This window comes from Chionomys nivalis, chromosome 1 (assembly GCF_950005125.1).
Source record: "Chionomys nivalis chromosome 1, mChiNiv1.1, whole genome shotgun sequence".
Classification (NCBI taxonomy): Eukaryota; Metazoa; Chordata; class Mammalia; order Rodentia; family Cricetidae; genus Chionomys; species Chionomys nivalis.
In genome coordinates, this window is record NC_080086.1 from 98987014 (window position 1) to 99004542 (window position 17529).

Below are 17529 nucleotides of genomic sequence, written 5' to 3' on the forward strand. Positions count from 1 at the left end.
GCTCACATCTTATTAATCTCTAACAGAGAGTGATGTTTGATTACACTAATTTTCATCTTAGTCCATTGATTTGATTTGGTGAAATAGGTACAAATAATTTCACTGTATGCTTCTGGGTGTGACCAGAGATAGGCCTGATAGTCATATTATGCTATTGGTACTTCAAGGATATAGTGTAGGACCCTGGGGGTCTTTGGATGGTACATAGGAAATAAGCCTCAAATTTTACTTGGACAGCATAATATTGTTCCATGTAAGAGAAACTTGCTTTTTTACTCCATATAGTTGTTTTATATTTTATTAAAAACCCATTTCTAAACCTAAATTTTATGTTTTTTAGCCGTACGACAAAAGTGACCACAGCTCTTCATGACATGGTAGACCAACTGGAAAAAATTCTCAGGTGAATAAAATAGACAAGTCTTCTTGTTCTATGCTTATTATGGTGTGTATCCGGCAATGCAGCTATGGCCTGTTATTCATGTCCAGTTTAACACTTAGTCCTGTGACTCTCTTGAAGGTTTTCTCAATGATGTGAGTACTGTCTTACAGTAGCAGAGTGCTGGGGTTGGAGCCAGATACCTGAGGAGCCTGAGTGTGTGCATATACAGCTGCTTGTGCTCCTCAGTTCAGTCTTTCTTCACCCCTATGCAGTTTTGCTGGGGTCCATGGATGATCCTCCTGCCTCTACTGCTCCTGCGCTGTTCTTACAGTTGTGCTTTTTCTTTCTTTTTTTTTTTTTTTAAAACATCTTGCCATGTATCTCAGGCTAACTTCAAACCCAGTTATCCTTCTGCCTCAGCCTTCCTGTGTTGGAATAATAGGCATGAGATACCATGCCAGATAAGTGTGTATCCAAGTCCAAGTATTTTTTCTCACTAGCTAGATGACCTTTGTACTTAAGTCTTTCTTACATATAATAAGTAATTCATGAGATGATGAAAGTTCTATTACATTAAGAAATTAAAATCCCTCATACTGTCTAGGTACACAGAAATGTTAATTTATATAGCAACAATTTCATCAGTAAGTAAATAGTGTCTATTACACTCATAAGACTTGGAGCACAATAGCGTGTTTGAGTGATGTTGGGATAATACCAAACTGTGTTGGAACTTTGATGGATTTTTGGTGGGGTATTCTTACTTTTATAATGAAATGTTGAGCTTGTGCTGTCTTTCTTTGAGACAGAATAGTCTTAATTACCCTTGTAGGGAGTTTGGTGTTATTTACTAGCATTCATTTTTATGTATGCATGTATGTATGTATGTACACACATACATATATATATACACATACATAAACAATTCTTAAATATACTATAAATACAAATTGAATAAACTAGGATCTGGGAATGTAGCTCAGCTGGTAGAGTGCTTGCTCAGCAGGCACAAAGCTCTGGATTTGATCCCCAGCTCCATAAAATGTGTATGTGGTGGTCTGTGTTGGTTATCCCGGCACTAGGAGGTGGAGGTAGGAGGATCAGAAGTTCAAGATCATCCTCGGATATATGACTTGATGGTCAGCCTGGAGTATGTGAGACCTTGTATTGAAAGGAAGGAAGGAAGGAATGGAGAAAGGGAAGGCAGAAGGAAGGAAGGAACAAAATAATAACAACCAACTATCCTTTTAATGTATAATTGCTGATGATACCATTTTAGTAAGAGTGTATATATAGAAACGGATCATTATTTGGAGACCATCTACTCATTTTATTCACTCAAACTAGAGATGGTAGTATAAAAATATTTTAAGTTGCATTTAAGGGAACAGAGTGCTCCATACACCGTAGTGCTGTGGACTGACAAGCGTTGAAGCCTAGTACTAAAGTCACACATTTGCCTTATTACTGTGCGTGCTTTTAGAGTGGAGGCAGCTTGCCAGAAAGGTTTTCAGTTAGATATTTCATGTTTTAAAGAATAGATCATTTATTCCAAGTATAGTCTAATAAAAGCCGATGAGAAATATGCAGCTTGATATGTAATTATGTGTTTTATTTTTGGTAAGAATTAACACAATATATATTACTGGGTCATATGTATATGTGATACCTTTTATTTTTCTACTAAATTTCTAAGTGTAATTTAAATGCTTAAAAACTTCGTCTCTTTCCTTGGACAATGTTCAACATTTCTTCTTTCACTTATAGTGTGTCAGAACTTTTGAAAAAACATGGACTGGAGAAGCCAGTTTCGTTTGTTAAGAACACGCAGTCCAGCTCAGAAGAGGCACGCAGCCTGATGGTTCGTCTGACTAGGCACATTGGACGGAAGTAAGTGACACACACACTTGATAAATGCTTGTAGATATTGATGTTTTCTTTATTGAAAACTCTGATAAGTTATATAGTTGGTCAATGACATACTATAGCTATAAGGTATATAATTTGATAAGTTTTTTTTTCTGCATTAGATAAACTGATTGGCCTACTAGCTCAGGCTTCTTATCAGCTCTTGTAATTTATATTAACCCATTATCCTTATCTATGTTAGCCACATGGCTCAGTATCTGCGCTAAACTGAGAGGAATGGACTTTCTTCCCAGAATTCTCCTGTTCTCATCACCCTGCCTCTACTTTCTGTCTGGTTGACCTGCCTATACTTCCTGCCTGACCAATCAGTGTTTATTTAAAATATAATTGACAGAATACAGATAATTATCCTGCACCACTTCCCCCCTGCCTTTTTTTTTTTTTAAACAAAGGAAAATATCCATAGTCTATTTTTGGGGAATGTGGGCAGAGTATTCCAGGCTACTTCTGGCTGGTTGGGGGCACTGATAATCTTATGGGGACCTAAAGAAAATTTAGAGTTATGATCAAGTCTTGATTGGAATATCCTGTGAGGCTTGATCATCTCAGGCAGCATCTTGAATCCTTTCTGGATGTAGAACTCTGACAACTGAGCCATCTGTTCCTGCCAGAGATTTCTCAGGTGGTCTTCCTTGATGAAACCTGATTTTTCTTACCTCAGAATGAATCCACAGCCTCTCATTTCCCGTGGAAACCAAATCAAAATCTCTTCTCCAAAGTAACATACCTTTTGACTTTAATTTTGAAGTCAAGGTATTTTCAAAATACCTATCTTGGATTAATTCAGCAGCGTTCATAAGCAAATATCTTTCTGGGCCGTCCTCCCACTGCAAACTCTGACTCTTTGAACCAGGAGGTCTGACAACAGAGAGAGCATTTCAGTGTTTTTTTTTTTTTTTTTTTTTTTTTTTTTTTTGTGGACACACTGTTGCAGCTTGCTTGCTGGCAAGGACCTTGAAACGCCCGTACAGTTGTGGAGATAAATGTGGCTACAGCCCATACCTCAGCCACGAGGCTGAAATCTCAGAAAGCTAAGAAATGGGCTGGATCTAGCCGTCAAAGCCACGGCTTTAATCCTCTCCATACTGTTTAGCAAATTAAAGACTCATGAAGTCAGAAAAAGAGAGATATCCAGTAAACAGAAATTCAAAGACAAAGAAAACCTCTAAGTGGTTTACCATGTGTTAAAAATATATGCAGGCTAAAGGTTAAAGTTCTTAAAGTAAAAAAGAAAGAAAGAGAGTAGTTGGGTGTGGTGGTACACACCTTTAATCCCAGCACTTAGAAGGCAGAGGTAGATTGACCTCTGTGACTTCAAGGTGTCCTGCACACATCTTTAATTCCAATGCCTGGGAGGCAGAGACAGACAGATCTCTGTGAGTTCAAGGTGTTGCTGCACACACCTTTAATCCCAGAGCTGGGGAGGCAGAGATGGTAAGATCTCTGTGAGTTCAAGGACAGCCTGGTCCACAGAGTGAGTTCCAGGACAAAGAGACACAGAAACCCTGTCTCAAAAAGCCAAAAGTTAAAAGTAAAAATAAAAGAAATAGAGGTTAAAGTAAAGCCACATAAAGGTGGAAAATACACAGAAAATCTTGATACTGTATGCTATTATGCTCTCTCTGAATTGTTTGAGTGCTGAGGAAGGAGCAACAGCTGCTAAAAGATAAGTTTTTTTTTTTTGTTATTTAGAAATATGTATTTATTTTTTTTTAATTTTTTTTTATTCTTTTTTAATTAAAATTTCCAACTGCTCCCCGTTTCCCATTTCCCTCCCCTCCTCCCACACATTGCCCCCTCCCCCCACTCCCCTCCCCCATCCCCACTCCTCTTCTCCTCCCCCCAGTCCATTCCCCCTCCCTCTCGATACTGAAGAGCAGTCCAAATTCCCTGCCCTACAGGAAGACCAAGGTCCTCCCACTTCCATCCAGGCCCAGGAAGGTGAGCATCAAAACAGGCTAAGCTCCCACAAAGCCAGTTCATGTATTAGGATCGAAACCTAGTGCCATTGTCCTTGGCTTCTCATCAGCCTTCATTGTCCGCCATGTTCAGGGAGTCCAGTTTCAACCCATGCTTATTCAGTCCCAGTCCAGCTGGCCTTGAAGAGCTCCCAATAGATCAGTTCCAATGTCACAGTGGGTGGGTGCACGCCTCGTGGTCCTGATTTCCTTGGTCATGTTCTCCCTCCTTCTGCTCCTCATTTGGACCTTAAGAGCTCAGACCATTGCTCCAATTTGGGTCTCTGTCTCTCTCTCGATCTATCGCCAGTTGAAAGTTCCTGTGCCATTCTCCTTGGCCTCTCGTCAGCTCTCATTGTCCGCCACATTCCGAGAGTCCGGTTTTATCCCATGTTTTTTCAGTAGCAGTCCAGCTGACCTTGGTGAGCTCCCAATAGATCGGCCCCACTGTCTCAGTGGTTGGGTGCACCCCTCATGGTCCTGACTTCCTTGTTCATGTTCTCTCTCCTTCTGCTCCTCATTATAACCTTGGGAGCTCAGTCCGGTGCTCCAGTGTGGGTCTCTGGCTCTATCTCCATCCATCGCTAGATGAAGGTTCTATGGCGATATGCAAGATATTCATCAGTATGATTATAGGATAGGTTCATTTCAGGTTCCCTATCCTCAGGTGCCCCAATGAACTAACTGGGGACATTGCCCTGGGCATCTGGTAGCCATTCCAAGTTCAAGTCTCTTGCCACCCCTTAGGTGGCTCCCTTACCTAAGGTATGAGTTTCCCTGCTCCCCTATCCAACCTTCCTTTATCCCTAATCACCCCGATTCTCCCAGTTCCCCTCATCCTCTCCTTCACACTTTTCTCTCCCCATCACCCCTCATCCCCATCCCACCCCACCCCCAAGATTCCAATTTTTTGCCCATCAGTCATGTCTATTTCCCATAGCTGGGAGGATATCTATATGTTTTGATATATGCACATTCTCATGGTCTACACTGTCACTCCATCGAGGATAATAGCCAAAAGAGACAGTGGCCCTTACAAGTTTCCTCTTCCTTCTCCATAGTCCCTTTCCTCCTACTCTCCAGGCCACTCACAATACAGTCTATTGTATATCCCTTTAAGTGTTATTTTTAGTTTCTTAGACTCTTATGTAACTGAGCCAGACATTATTTTGTTATTTGATTTACATTGATTTAGCATAATTGCTTTGATTATCCACCTTGTACCATGACTTAAAAGATTACAGTTTTATTTGCAGAATAGAAATCCATGTGTTAGTTTTTTTTTCACATCCTGTGTTTGCTCACCTGTTAGTGGACACTGGAGTTGTTTTGAGTTTTGATGTTTATAAACATAGCTTTTATAGATACTTTTGTTTTCAAAGGACCATATTCAATTTTTTTGAATACATAAAGATAGACTGCAGGATTATATGTTGGGAACAAAACAAAACAAAACAAAAACCCTGCCTAATAGTCTTTTCAGTATTCATTCCATTTAGTTTGAAACCAGACTTTAGGGGTTGGGTTTGTTGCTTGTACCCTCATCAATTCAGGTGCATTTCTTACGTTTCTCTCCTAATGGGTGTGTGCTTGCACCTCTTTAGGTGACAGCTGGAAGCATAGTTCTGGTCTTTTCTGTGTATCTTTTCTGTTCATCCTCCAATACCAAGCTGCTTTCTCCTTACTGCATCTGAGGATTTTTTCACCATTCCGGGCCCACTTTGTTTTTAAGGCACTGACTGAGTCTCCCATGGTCACCGTTTGGGACCCACTTTGCCTTTAAGGCATCAATGGAGTCTCCCATGTGCACCTTGCCCTTTCCATTTTCTTACCTACAGTTTCTGATGAACAGGCTTAAAAACACTGTTTTCATTGGTGAGAATTATTATTTGATGAAGTTATACACATCTGCAGTGGATTCTGCATACTCTCACCTCATCCTCTTAGCATTCTACAGTCTCTGTTATCTGTCCCCTCACCCCTGGCTTCATCTCCCTCATTCATCTCTAAACACAGGACTGGCTCTAGGTACACACCTGAAGGTGACAGTTGACTCTTCTCCAGAACCCAGTACTTCACCAGCGGCTCAGGAGCCCAGAGCCCCTCCTGAACCCATGTGTCTTGCTCAGTCTTGTGCAAGTGCCTATAGTGCTGGGACTGACTGCAGTGGCCATGTCATGCTTCAAAGATGGCATTTTGCAGCTGTCTCTGTCCTTCTGAGTTTACATTCTTTCTCTTCTCTCACCTAGAATATTCTCCGAGCCTCAGAAGGAGTGGTGGAAATGTTCTGGTTGTGACTGAGCACTGAACTCACGTTTTTCTGGGCTCCTAGATATCTTGAACAGCCATAGTCTTGGAGTGGACTCCTTTTTTCTTTACATAACTTCAGAAGCCAATCTGTGCTCTGTGATTGTGGTTGTTATTAGTTTTACAGGAAGTTTATTTTTATCTTTTTTTTAGACAAACTTTCAAATTCACACAAATTAAATTTATGATTTGTTTTCACAGTTTTTGATTATTTTTCCAGCTATGGGTCAAAATTTTTCTACTGTCTGGCTAGTCTCACACTATTTGTTGAAAACTCTAGCCTTTCTCTACTGAATTGCCTTTGTAACCTTATTGAAAATCAGTTTTCCACACAGGTCAGGCTGGGTTTTTACAATTTTATTGTGTTTCTTCTACCTATTTATTTATTTTCAAGTAGCACACTGTGTTAGTTATCTTAGATGTATTATAAATTTTGAAATTAGGTAATATTCGTCTTTTGACTTTACTTTTTTTACATTTGTTTTGTTTATATGTTATAGGGTTTTTGTATTTCTAATATAAAGTTTAGAATCAACTTTTCTAATATTATTATTTGTGATTTTCTTTCTAATTCAAGAAAGAATCTTTCTACCTAACCCAGAACTCAACATTTAGCTCAAGCTGGGCTCAACCCCACTCTATTCTCCTGTGTTAGCCTCTTGACCCCTGAGTTTATAGGTGTGTGCTAGCATGCCCACCTTCATTTGGGGTGGCGATAATGGTGTCAGGTCTGTCCCCAGTTGGGGAGTGTGGCTGTGCTAAACCCTTTTTAGGCTCTCAGTCCACGGGCACAGAACAGATGTCTTTCTGTTCCATTCAGTGTTTCATAGTTTGAGTATGCAAGTCTTGTAATTACTGTGTGAAATTGATTCCTAGGTATGTTACATGGTAATTTGTATTAAATTCATTTGATACAGTTCACTCTTAATATATAGATATGCAATCTGTGTTTGTGTGTGTTTATGTGTGTATACACATATGTGTGTGTACATGTGTGTGTGTGTGTTCACTCGTGAGTTGGGGTATTCCTGTGTAGCTCACAGTGGTCTCAACCTTTTAATTCTTATGTCTTACCTTCTGAGTACTAAGGTCACAAGTATTCACCATCAGAACTGATCAATTGTTCTTTCATATATTGATGTTTAGTCTTACAATCTTGCTGAATTCACTTATATATTGTTGACTATATAATTTAATTTTTATTCTTGTTTCATAACAAAGTTTCTAACAAATTTTAGATACTCATATTTTCAAATGAATAGGTGAATAAAAGATAGTAATGATAAGAATTTTTTTTTTCCTAATCAGTGTTTCTCTCTGTATAGCATTGGCTGTCCTGGAATTTGCTTTGTAGACCATGCTGGCCTTGAGCTCACGGAGATCTACCTGCATGCACCACCACCACCCAGCCTGATAGCAATTTTTAAAGTAAAGTATTTGTGTTTTGTGATTTTTCTTTTGCTCTTTCTATGTTGTTATCATTTAAAGTACATTTATTCTGATGGAGGTATGAATTTTGCTGTTCCTTTTTGGAGACTCAAAAGTTATAAGAGAGCTAGCAAACTGTATTTATTAGTTAACAATTGCATCTCCCTCATATTTAGTTGTACTTTTCTTAATTGCATTTATTTGTAAATTTTTTTTTTTTATTTATTTATTTATTTTTTTCGAGACAGGGTTTCTCTGTAGCTTTGGTTCCTGTCCTGGAACTAGCTCTTGTAGACCAGGCTGACCTCGAATATTTGTAAATTTTTATTCACATTATTTTTTGGTTATCTTGTTAATATTCACATTTCTTAATCATGAATAAATGATTTTTTCATTCACATTGTTTATGAATATTTTGTTATAGGTTTGGATAATTTTTTGTCAGCCTATGTAAAAGCAAGAAAAAGATGAAGGAGAAAAGATGTATCTCCTTCATCTGTCCAAGCTGACCAGTTAAATAAGAGGGAGAAAATAGAAAATTTGCCTTGTAGAAAAATTTTCAAAGGCAAAAGACTTTCAAAGGCTTTTCCAACTATGTAGGATCCAAATGGCCCATAAACCAGTGGCAAGCATTTGGCCCATTCTAACAGTTCTGGTGGGAAGGACCTGTGAATTTTCATTGGTTGTCAGGTAGTAGCTGGAGAGCCTGACATGGAGAGGCTGGTTTAACAAATGTATTCTGAGATAGTCAGAGCTTTGAGGGTGGTCCCCAGGTATGTATGAGGAAGTTACCTTCTGAATCTGTCACATGGGGAAGGTGTGAAAATGTAAAGATGTCTGGAGGGGAATAATAAATCGTAGCCAACAGGGAACAAGCTTGCTGGCAGTAGGATTAAATAATGAATGGTTAGAGATACAGTTGAGCCCGATAAAAGAAGAAATGAAATTCCAATATTGATAAGAAAGTGCTTGTTTTCAGCTCCTCCGAGCAGAGCCAGACTCTGTCCTGGGAACGTCTCACATCTTGCATCTTTCTCTCATCACTGTCTCCCTCTCTTGCAGCACTGTGCTGTCTTTATTAAACATGTATTTGTGCCTTAAGTTTTCTCCTAGTTTTTAAGCTAGAGAGATACTGGCAAGGAACTTACACTCTATGGCCCGGGTAATTGCTGACTGTTATGACTGTTATGACAACTTTACAAGGGGTCAGTGCCCCTAGGGTGATGCTGCTTTTGCTAGGACCAGCACCTCCTCAGCTGGAAAGCCTTGCTCCAGCTGCTGAGCTGTGTATGTGCTTCTGATGTGCCCAATGTAAATTTCTACATGCGGCAGTCTGCTTACTGTGAATATTTAGGGGAACATGGTTTCACTTTCAAAGTTGTCAGCTTGATATCAGTCTCAACACGTGAGTGTGCTCAAGCTTTTATACCTCTAAAACAGTCTTCTGGGCATCGTAAACGATGGCAGAGCCCATCATGTTAGTCTGAGTCCAGGTTTTACCATCATGAATATGGTACTGTTTATACTTGAGTTGGAGGAAAATCTATCTCCATTACTGATTTGTAACTAATACTTTGTATTCAGACATCTTGCTTGTTGGTTTGCTAAATTCTGCTTTCTTCAAATCCCACTTTTGATTTTTATTTACGGGATGCATTCTGAAAAAGGCCATTGTAAATGATGTGTTATAATTTATTTTAATTAGAATCTCCACTTATGGTTAGCCATGTGTGAGGGAACATTTATACCATCTGCCCTAGTGCTGATGGCTTCCAGAGGAACAGCGGGGCTGTGAGATGTGCATGCATTCAGCCTGACAAGACCAAGGTCTGACTTTGTTGAGCTAATAACTTGGACACTGACTTCAAATATTTTGTTACTCCTCTGCCTTCAAGTCAAATCTGAAAGGAGTCCTGCAATTCTTTGAAGCCCATCAAAAAAGTTCAATGAGCAAGATGAAAATACTGAATATACTTTATAGGTTGTCATAGGAAACTTGCAGAAGCAACAGTATTTTCTGTGTGTATGTGTGCCAGAGAAGTACTGTGTCTTCATGTGCTTTGTTGCACATGGAGCAAGAAGAAGTGTTTATTTCAGGTAGTAAATAAAAAACAGCACTGACAGTGAGGCGTGTGCTTGTTAACATTTTAGGCCTGGTGACCAGGACTATTGTTATCTCAGCTACTTGGGAGCCTGGGGCAGAAAGATGCTCAAAGCCAAGCATGTGGGGCCGGCCTGTACAGCATAGTGATAGCCAGTCTCAAAAGCAGATGTGCTAACGCTTAATGATTATATACTTAGGATCTATCGTCTTCATTTAAGCATAGAACAGTTAGAAATGATGGTCATTGTTTTTGACATAGCATCTTGATTTGTAGGTCAGGCTGCCTTGAAATTATGATCCCCCTGATTCAACCTCTTGAATGCTAGACTGCCAGATACATACCATAGCATCTGGTAGTGATCATGATTTTAAAGGACAATATATTGAGACAAGAAAGAAAATGATTCATGTAAAAGAAACATCTATTTTGTACTTGACAAACACAAACAGCATCTACTTTTTAAAATATTGAGTTCTTTTATTGTCTAGAACTTCATAATTAGTGGTAAACATAATGATTCCAAGCTCAGGTACATTCAAATAAGATGAACTGAGAGGAGCAAAGGCACTTACAGCATGTTCCCTTCCAACTGTTTTATAACCTTAATTATGTACATAACTTAAAACAAAATGTCTTTAAAACCCAAGATCCATCCATCCACTCCCATTTCTCAAATACTGGATCAGAAAACTTAGGTACCTTTTTATATATTGTACTTTAAGTTAGTCCTAAAAATCCCAGAGGAGGGAGCCTAGAAGTCAAATGAAAACACCACACTCCGAACAAGAAATCCAGCTCATTTGTGTGTTGGGAGCACGCTGACTTCTTCAGTGTCCGCAGTTGCCTAGAGTCAGTCTCACCCGTTCTTGGTGATTCTGTGAGTTGGGCTTTGAGTCAGGACTGTTTAATTTGGCAGGGTTGTACATTCATAACACAAATCCATGACTATGGGCGAAACTGCCAGCAAACCCTATCCCTGCTGCAACTTTGGAAGCAGACTTCAAATGGTTGTAGTCATGGGTTTGCAAAGCCTTCCTGCCGTGTGACCCTGCTTTGGTTTATAAATTGCTGCTGTGCGTGTTGTAATTGCTCTGCTCTGAGCCTAAGAGCCATCTTCTTCGGAACATCTGTGATTCTTTACCTGTTGACTGTTGATGTTCTCCCATAGAAGGAGGGGAAGAGGAGGGTCATTGGATCATTACCTGAGGACATTTCTTCCTGCACTTTCCATCAGCTGTCTGTCATTCCGCTCTGAATTCATGTAGACTCCTGGTCTGGGGAGACACTAGAGTGTTTATACCATGGAAGGCTAATGGAATAATCTGACTTCTCACTTTTGCAATTTTGCATTTTTCAAAGCTTGATACTTTCCCAAAAGTATCACCTTGTTACTTTTCAGTGGTATGTTTGCTTTGGGTTGTCATATGCTCCTCTAAGTATCCTTAATAAATTTCTGGGTTCACCAAGCTAAACTGGTTTGTTGTTGAAGCTTTTTAAGGAGGGAAGTATATGTCTATGGAGAGAATTTCCACAACACTTATGTAGGTGGCAGGAATCAATGAAGCTGAAGATGAGTTTGGAAAGAGCAGTGGTGTTTTCTTGCTGTGAGTGATAGACAGCTACACTATCTGAGGGTGGGCTATCTACAGGAGCATCAGGTGAGCAGTGATTTTTTTTTTTTTGCTGTGAGTGATAGACAGCTACACTATCTGAGGGTGGGTTGTCTACAGGAGCGTCAGGTATGAATCCTCTCATATGGTGTGGGATGCTGTGTCAGCTTCTGTGCTCTTATAGTCATCACAAGGTTGCTATTTTCCATAAGATGTGGGACTGAGGCCTGGATGGATACCCTGAGGAACTTGTATTTATAAAGGCGAAATTACAGTGGGGCATACAGCTAGTGTTTTTCGCTTTAGCCTGTTGTTTTGAAAGGAAACTGGGAAAAGAGGGAGGGGGAGAATAAAATAGAGGTGTAAGCTTGCACCTTTCAAAGCTGGGAGGATACCCAAAAGGTGGACGAGAATACAGATGTGTGTTAAAACCCCTTCCTGGAATCTGGAAGCTCATGGGAACTGTCTGACAGTATAAAAAGAAAACCATGAGGTAGCGGTGATAGTGAATAGCTGAGAATGAGAGGGATGGGGTGTGGTAGCTACTCACCAGGCAGGGCAGTGCTGTGTTCATCACAATGGAGAAAGCTTCGTTTCCTTTTGCATGGCTTTGATGAACCCCATAGTACAACTATTTTGCTGAGGTAGGAATACTATGTAGAATTTGATTAGTATAAAGTGAATAAACCAGTCAAATAGGGACAGAAAACGGAAGGGAAATGGGGTCATTCTTAGTCTCTGTCTGAATGTCTAGCAAAATCTATGTTGAATTTGTCTCCTTAGGGGGCAAAATTGATAGAAAATATTTTGGAGGTTTTAGAGTCTTAGTTGGTAGTTCAGCAAGGGTGGACTGTTGGGAGATGGCCAGTGAGCCCCACTGTACTTGCCTCTGTGGAGGAGGAGGATCTTCTGGGGTGGAAATACAACAGCTGTTAGCTCCCCTATGTTGTTTGAGGGGTTTCTGTCCTACCTGGTTCCTGCAATCGTTAAGTCCTAAACAAATCACACAGAGGTCTATATTAACTATAAACTGATTGGCCCATTATGTCAGGTTTCTTATTAACTCTTTTTATTTATTTATTAAAGATTTCTGCCTCCTCCCCGCCACCGCCTCCCATTTCCCTCCCCCTCCCCCAATCAACTCCCCCTCCCTCGTCAGCCCTAAGAGCAGTCAGGGTTCCTTGCCATGTGGGAAGTCCAAGGATCTCCCAGCTCCTTCCAGGTCTAGTAAGGTGAGCATCCAAACAGTCTAGGCTCCCACAAAGCCAGTACGTGCAGTAGGATCAAAACCCAGTGCCATTGTTCTTGACTTCTCGGCAGCCCTCATTGTCTGCTATGTTCAGCGAATCTAGTTTTATTCCATGCTTTTTTTAGACCCAATCCAGCTGGCCTTGGTGAGTTCCTGATAGAACATCCCCATTGTCTCAGTGTGTGGGTGCACCCCTCACGGTCCTGAGTTCCTTGCTTGTGCTCTCTCTCCTTCTGCTCCTCATTTGGGCCTTGGGATTTCAACTCGGTGCTCCAATGTAGCATTGTTTGTAATAGCCAGAACCTAAAAACAACCTAGATGCCCTTCAATGGAAGAATGGATGAAGAAAGTATGGAATATATACATATTAGAGTACTACTCAGCAGTTAAAAACAATGACTTCTTGAATTTTGCATGCAAATGGACGGAAATAGAAAACACTATCCTGAGTGAGGTAAGCCAGACCCAAAAAGAGGAACATGGGATGCACTCACTCATAATGGGTGTCTAGCCATAAATAAAGGACATTGAGCCTATAATTAGTGATCCTAGAGAAGCTAAATAAGAAGGTGAACCCAAATAAAAACATATAGTTATCCTCCTGGGTATTAACCTTCATCAGGCGATGAAAGGAGACAGAGACCCACATTGGAGCACCGGACTGAAATCTTATTAACTCTTATAACTTATATTAGCCCATTATTCTTGTCTGTGCTAGCCATGTGGCTTGGTACCTTTTTTGGTGAGGCAGTTATATCTTGCTTGTTCTGAGGCTGGGCAAAGTACTGCAGAAGAAAGTTCCTTTTTCCCAGAATTCTTTTGTTCTCATTGACCCACCTCTACTTCCTGTCTGGTTGTCCCACCTATTCTTCCTGCCTGGCTACTGACCAGCGTTTATTTAAAATATAATTGACAGAATACAGTCAGTTGTCCCACACCACCCCTAAGCAGGAGGCATGTGGCTGCAGTGAGGACTCTGCAGGACGACTGAAAGCCCCACGCTGACCTGTTTGTTTATTAATCATCTATTTGCAGATTATCTGGGGAGGGATTGTTGATGCACAGTTATTATTTCCTATTGCTGAACACTGGGGCAAGGAATGTTTGAATCAGATATTCTCCTATTCCTTGGTTCTTTGCAATTTCAGGACAATGAATATTAGTATGGAGATAGTGGGTACAGATGGAAGTATTAAGCATGGCCTAGGGATGGTAAAGGCATTTCTCTCCTGTGGAAGATTGTTTGCCCACCCAGCCCCTCTTCTTAATGAATATGTGGCTAATGGAAGAGTTGACTGTCTGCAGCTGCTATGCAAGGGCAGTTAAGATTCTGTAAGTCTAAGGGACCAGGGCTGAGCATGAGTACAGTCTCCTCAAGAGCAGGGATGAGCTATAACCAAACACTGTCTGGGTAGGAGCTGAATGCTTTGGTTTTCTGTGAGCATGTTACTGACCTCTCTTTTGAGGGGATCTTGAAAATTATGTCTCAGGAATTGTGGCAAAAGAGACTGTCTGTTTTGGAGCTTGATGTTTCTTCCTAAGGCAGCTGGCAATGCCTGCAACCACTCTGAGGTTCTGGCAGTTTGTGCCTGGGCTGTCACCTAAGAAGGTAACTCCTGAAGGTCTCTGTTTATTGCTTGTGAACTGCTGCCTAGTATTCCACTTAAAGCAGTGGTTCTCACCCTGTGGGCCATTGTCCTGACCAGCGGGACATGAATCAGGAACCGGATCCTGGAGGGGAGAAATGAAAAGGCAAGAAACATGAGAAATGGACAGCAAGTCTGCATTCTGATCAAGCTGCCAACTTTATTTTTTCTCAGGAGCATTATATAGCAAAAGGGGAGGGGGTGGGTAGGTTGCTATGTCTTTGTTCTTACTGGAATGTCAGTTCTGGAGATGTCCCTAGCTGATAGGAAGAGATAAGGAAATGTAAATGTTTACTAATGGGGGAATGCTAATTACTTCAGAGTCCTGGGTCCTGCAAATCTGTAGACACTCTTTACTCACAGGGAGAGGTTATTTCCTGGGCCTGGAACTCGCCCTACAGAGGTGAATAGCTTATTTAACTTGTGAACTACTAAGATGCTTTGACCATAACCAAAATACGGGTCTTTATTCCCAGCAGGTCCTCCCTTTTCATGAGGCGAGCAGGCCATGCCTTCTTTGCGGGGGGATTACATATCAGATATTCACATTACAACTCATAACAGTAGTGACTTATAGTTATGAAGTAGCAACAAAAATAGTTTTGTCATTGGGGTCACCATGATGTGAGGAACTGTATTAAAAGGTCACAATATTAGGAAGGTTGAAAGTCACTGATTTATAGCAAAGCCTCCAGCTATAATGCTAGCGGTGGGTGGTTCCTGTTCCCCAGACCTGTGCTAACAGCAGTCTATGGTTGTCTCCTATGTCTTTTTTTAATAATTAAATTTATTTTTTAAAACAATCTTTTCTCATTTTACACACTTATCACAGTTCTCATCCTTCCTCTCCTCCTGCTTTCCCCACTTCAGCCCTCCATCCATTCCTCAGAGAGGGTAAGACTTCCCAAGTGGAGTCAACAAAGTCTGACATATCACTTTGAGGCAGGACTGAGGCCCTTCCCCCATCTAGGCTGAGCAAAATATCCCTCCAAAAAGAATGGGTTCCAAAATGCCAGTTCAAGCACTGGGGATATATCCTGGTCCCACTGCCAGTGGCCTCACAGACTACCCAAACCACACCACTGTCACCCACATTCAGTGGACCTAGTTTGGTCCTATACTGGTTCTCTTGCTATAAGTCCCGAGTCAGTGAGCTCTCACTAGCTCAAGTCAGCTGTTTCTCTGGGTATCCCCATTACGGGCTTCACTCCTTTGCTCATGTTATCACTCTTTCCTCTCTTGGATTGGCCTCTGTAAGCTTGGTCCAGTGCTTAGCTGTGGATTTCTACATTTGCTTCCACCAGTTGCTGGATAAACTTTCTATGATGACAATTAAGATATTCATCAATCTGACTGGCAAGGCCAGTTTGGGCACCCTCTCCTCTGTTGCTTAGGGTTTTAGCTGGGGTCATTCTTGTGGGTTCCTGACAGTTTCCTCTAGTGCCAGGTTTTTTACACTGCATAATGGCTCCCTCCCTCTCTGTCCTCCCATTTCAACCATCTAGTTCCCTCATGTTCTCCTCTTCTTTTTCCTTTCCCCTCCCCTCTTTCACCCTCTCATCTCCCCCTCTCCCATACTCTCAATGTTTTCAGATCTTGTTGAATTCTGCTTCCCAGGGGATCCATGTTCTCCTTGTTACCTAGTTCTCTGTGGATTTGTGGACTATAGACTGGTTATTCTCTGCTTTACATCTAATATCCACTTATGAGTGAGTACATACCATGTTTGTCTTTTCTGGTTCTGGGTTACCTCACGCAGGATGTTTTTTCTAGTTCCATCCATTCGCATGGAAATTTCAAGATGCCATTGTTTTTTTTTTTTGTTTTGTTTTTGTTTTTTGTTTTGTTTTGTTTTAATGCTGCGTAGTATGCCTTTGCATAAATGTACCACATTTTCTTTATCCATTCTTCAGTTGAGGGGCATGTAGGTTGTTTCCAGGTTCTGGCTGTTATGAATAATGCTGCTGTGAACACAGTTGAACAAATGTCCTTGTTTTATGATTGAGCATCTTTTGTGTGTATTCCCAATAGTGGTATTGCTGGATCTTAAGTAGATTGATTCCCAATTTTCTGAGAAACCACCACACTGATTTCCAAAGTGGCTGTACAAGTTTGCACTCCCATCAACAATGGAGGAGTTTTCCTTTTACCCCACATCCTCTCCAGCATAAGTTGTCATCCGTGTTTTTTAATCTTAGTCATTCTGATAGGTGTAAGATGGTGTCTTAGAGTCATTTTAATTTTTATTTCCCTGATGGCTAAGGATGTTGAGCAATTTCTTACGTGTCTTTTGGCCATTTGCAATTCTTCTGTTGAGAATTCTCTGTTTTTTAGATCTTTACCCCATTTTTTTATTGGATTTTTTTTTTTTTTGGTCTTTTGATGTCTAATGTTTTGAATTCTTTATGTATTTTGGAGATCAGTCCTTTCTCTGATGTAGGGTGAGTGAAGATCTTCTCCCATTCTGTAGCTCCTTTTCATCTTATTGACTGTGCTGTTTGCCTTACAGAAGCTTCTCAGTTTCAGGAGGTCTCATTTATTAATTGTTGCTCTCAGTGTCTGTGCCGTTGGTGTTATATTAGGAAGTGGTATCCTGTATCCATGTGTTCAAGGCTACTTCTCACTTTCCCTTCAATGAGGTTCAGTGTGACTGGATTTATATTGAGGTCTTTGATCCATTTGGACTTGAGTCTTATGCATGGGGATAGATAAGGACCTATTTGCATTCTTCTACGTGGCAACATCCAGCCATATCAGCACCATTTTGAGGATGGATTTGAAGCTCGTCCTTGTCTCTGGTTTTTCTGCTTTATTTTGCTGTGGGATTTCTCTCCACATGGGAATTCTGTCTACCTTTTCCTATAAATTTAAATGAATTTAGCCCTATTGTTGTTAAAGCGTTGTTGTGCCTGGAG

General features: G+C 40.7%; 1 protein-coding gene across 2 annotated transcripts in view; it reads left to right on the forward strand.

Annotated features, from left to right (window-relative positions):
• The window catches only part of Nbas (NBAS subunit of NRZ tethering complex), a 319717-nt gene that overhangs the window by 122708 nt on the left and 179480 nt on the right, over positions 1 to 17529 (forward strand). For both annotated transcript variants that reach the window (XM_057768127.1, XM_057768135.1), the window contains exons 27-28: positions 341 to 403; positions 2150 to 2272. In XM_057768127.1, coding sequence (XP_057624110.1) covers positions 341 to 403; positions 2150 to 2272 — 186 coding nt within the window. The remainder of the gene's footprint in view (positions 1 to 340; positions 404 to 2149; positions 2273 to 17529) is intronic.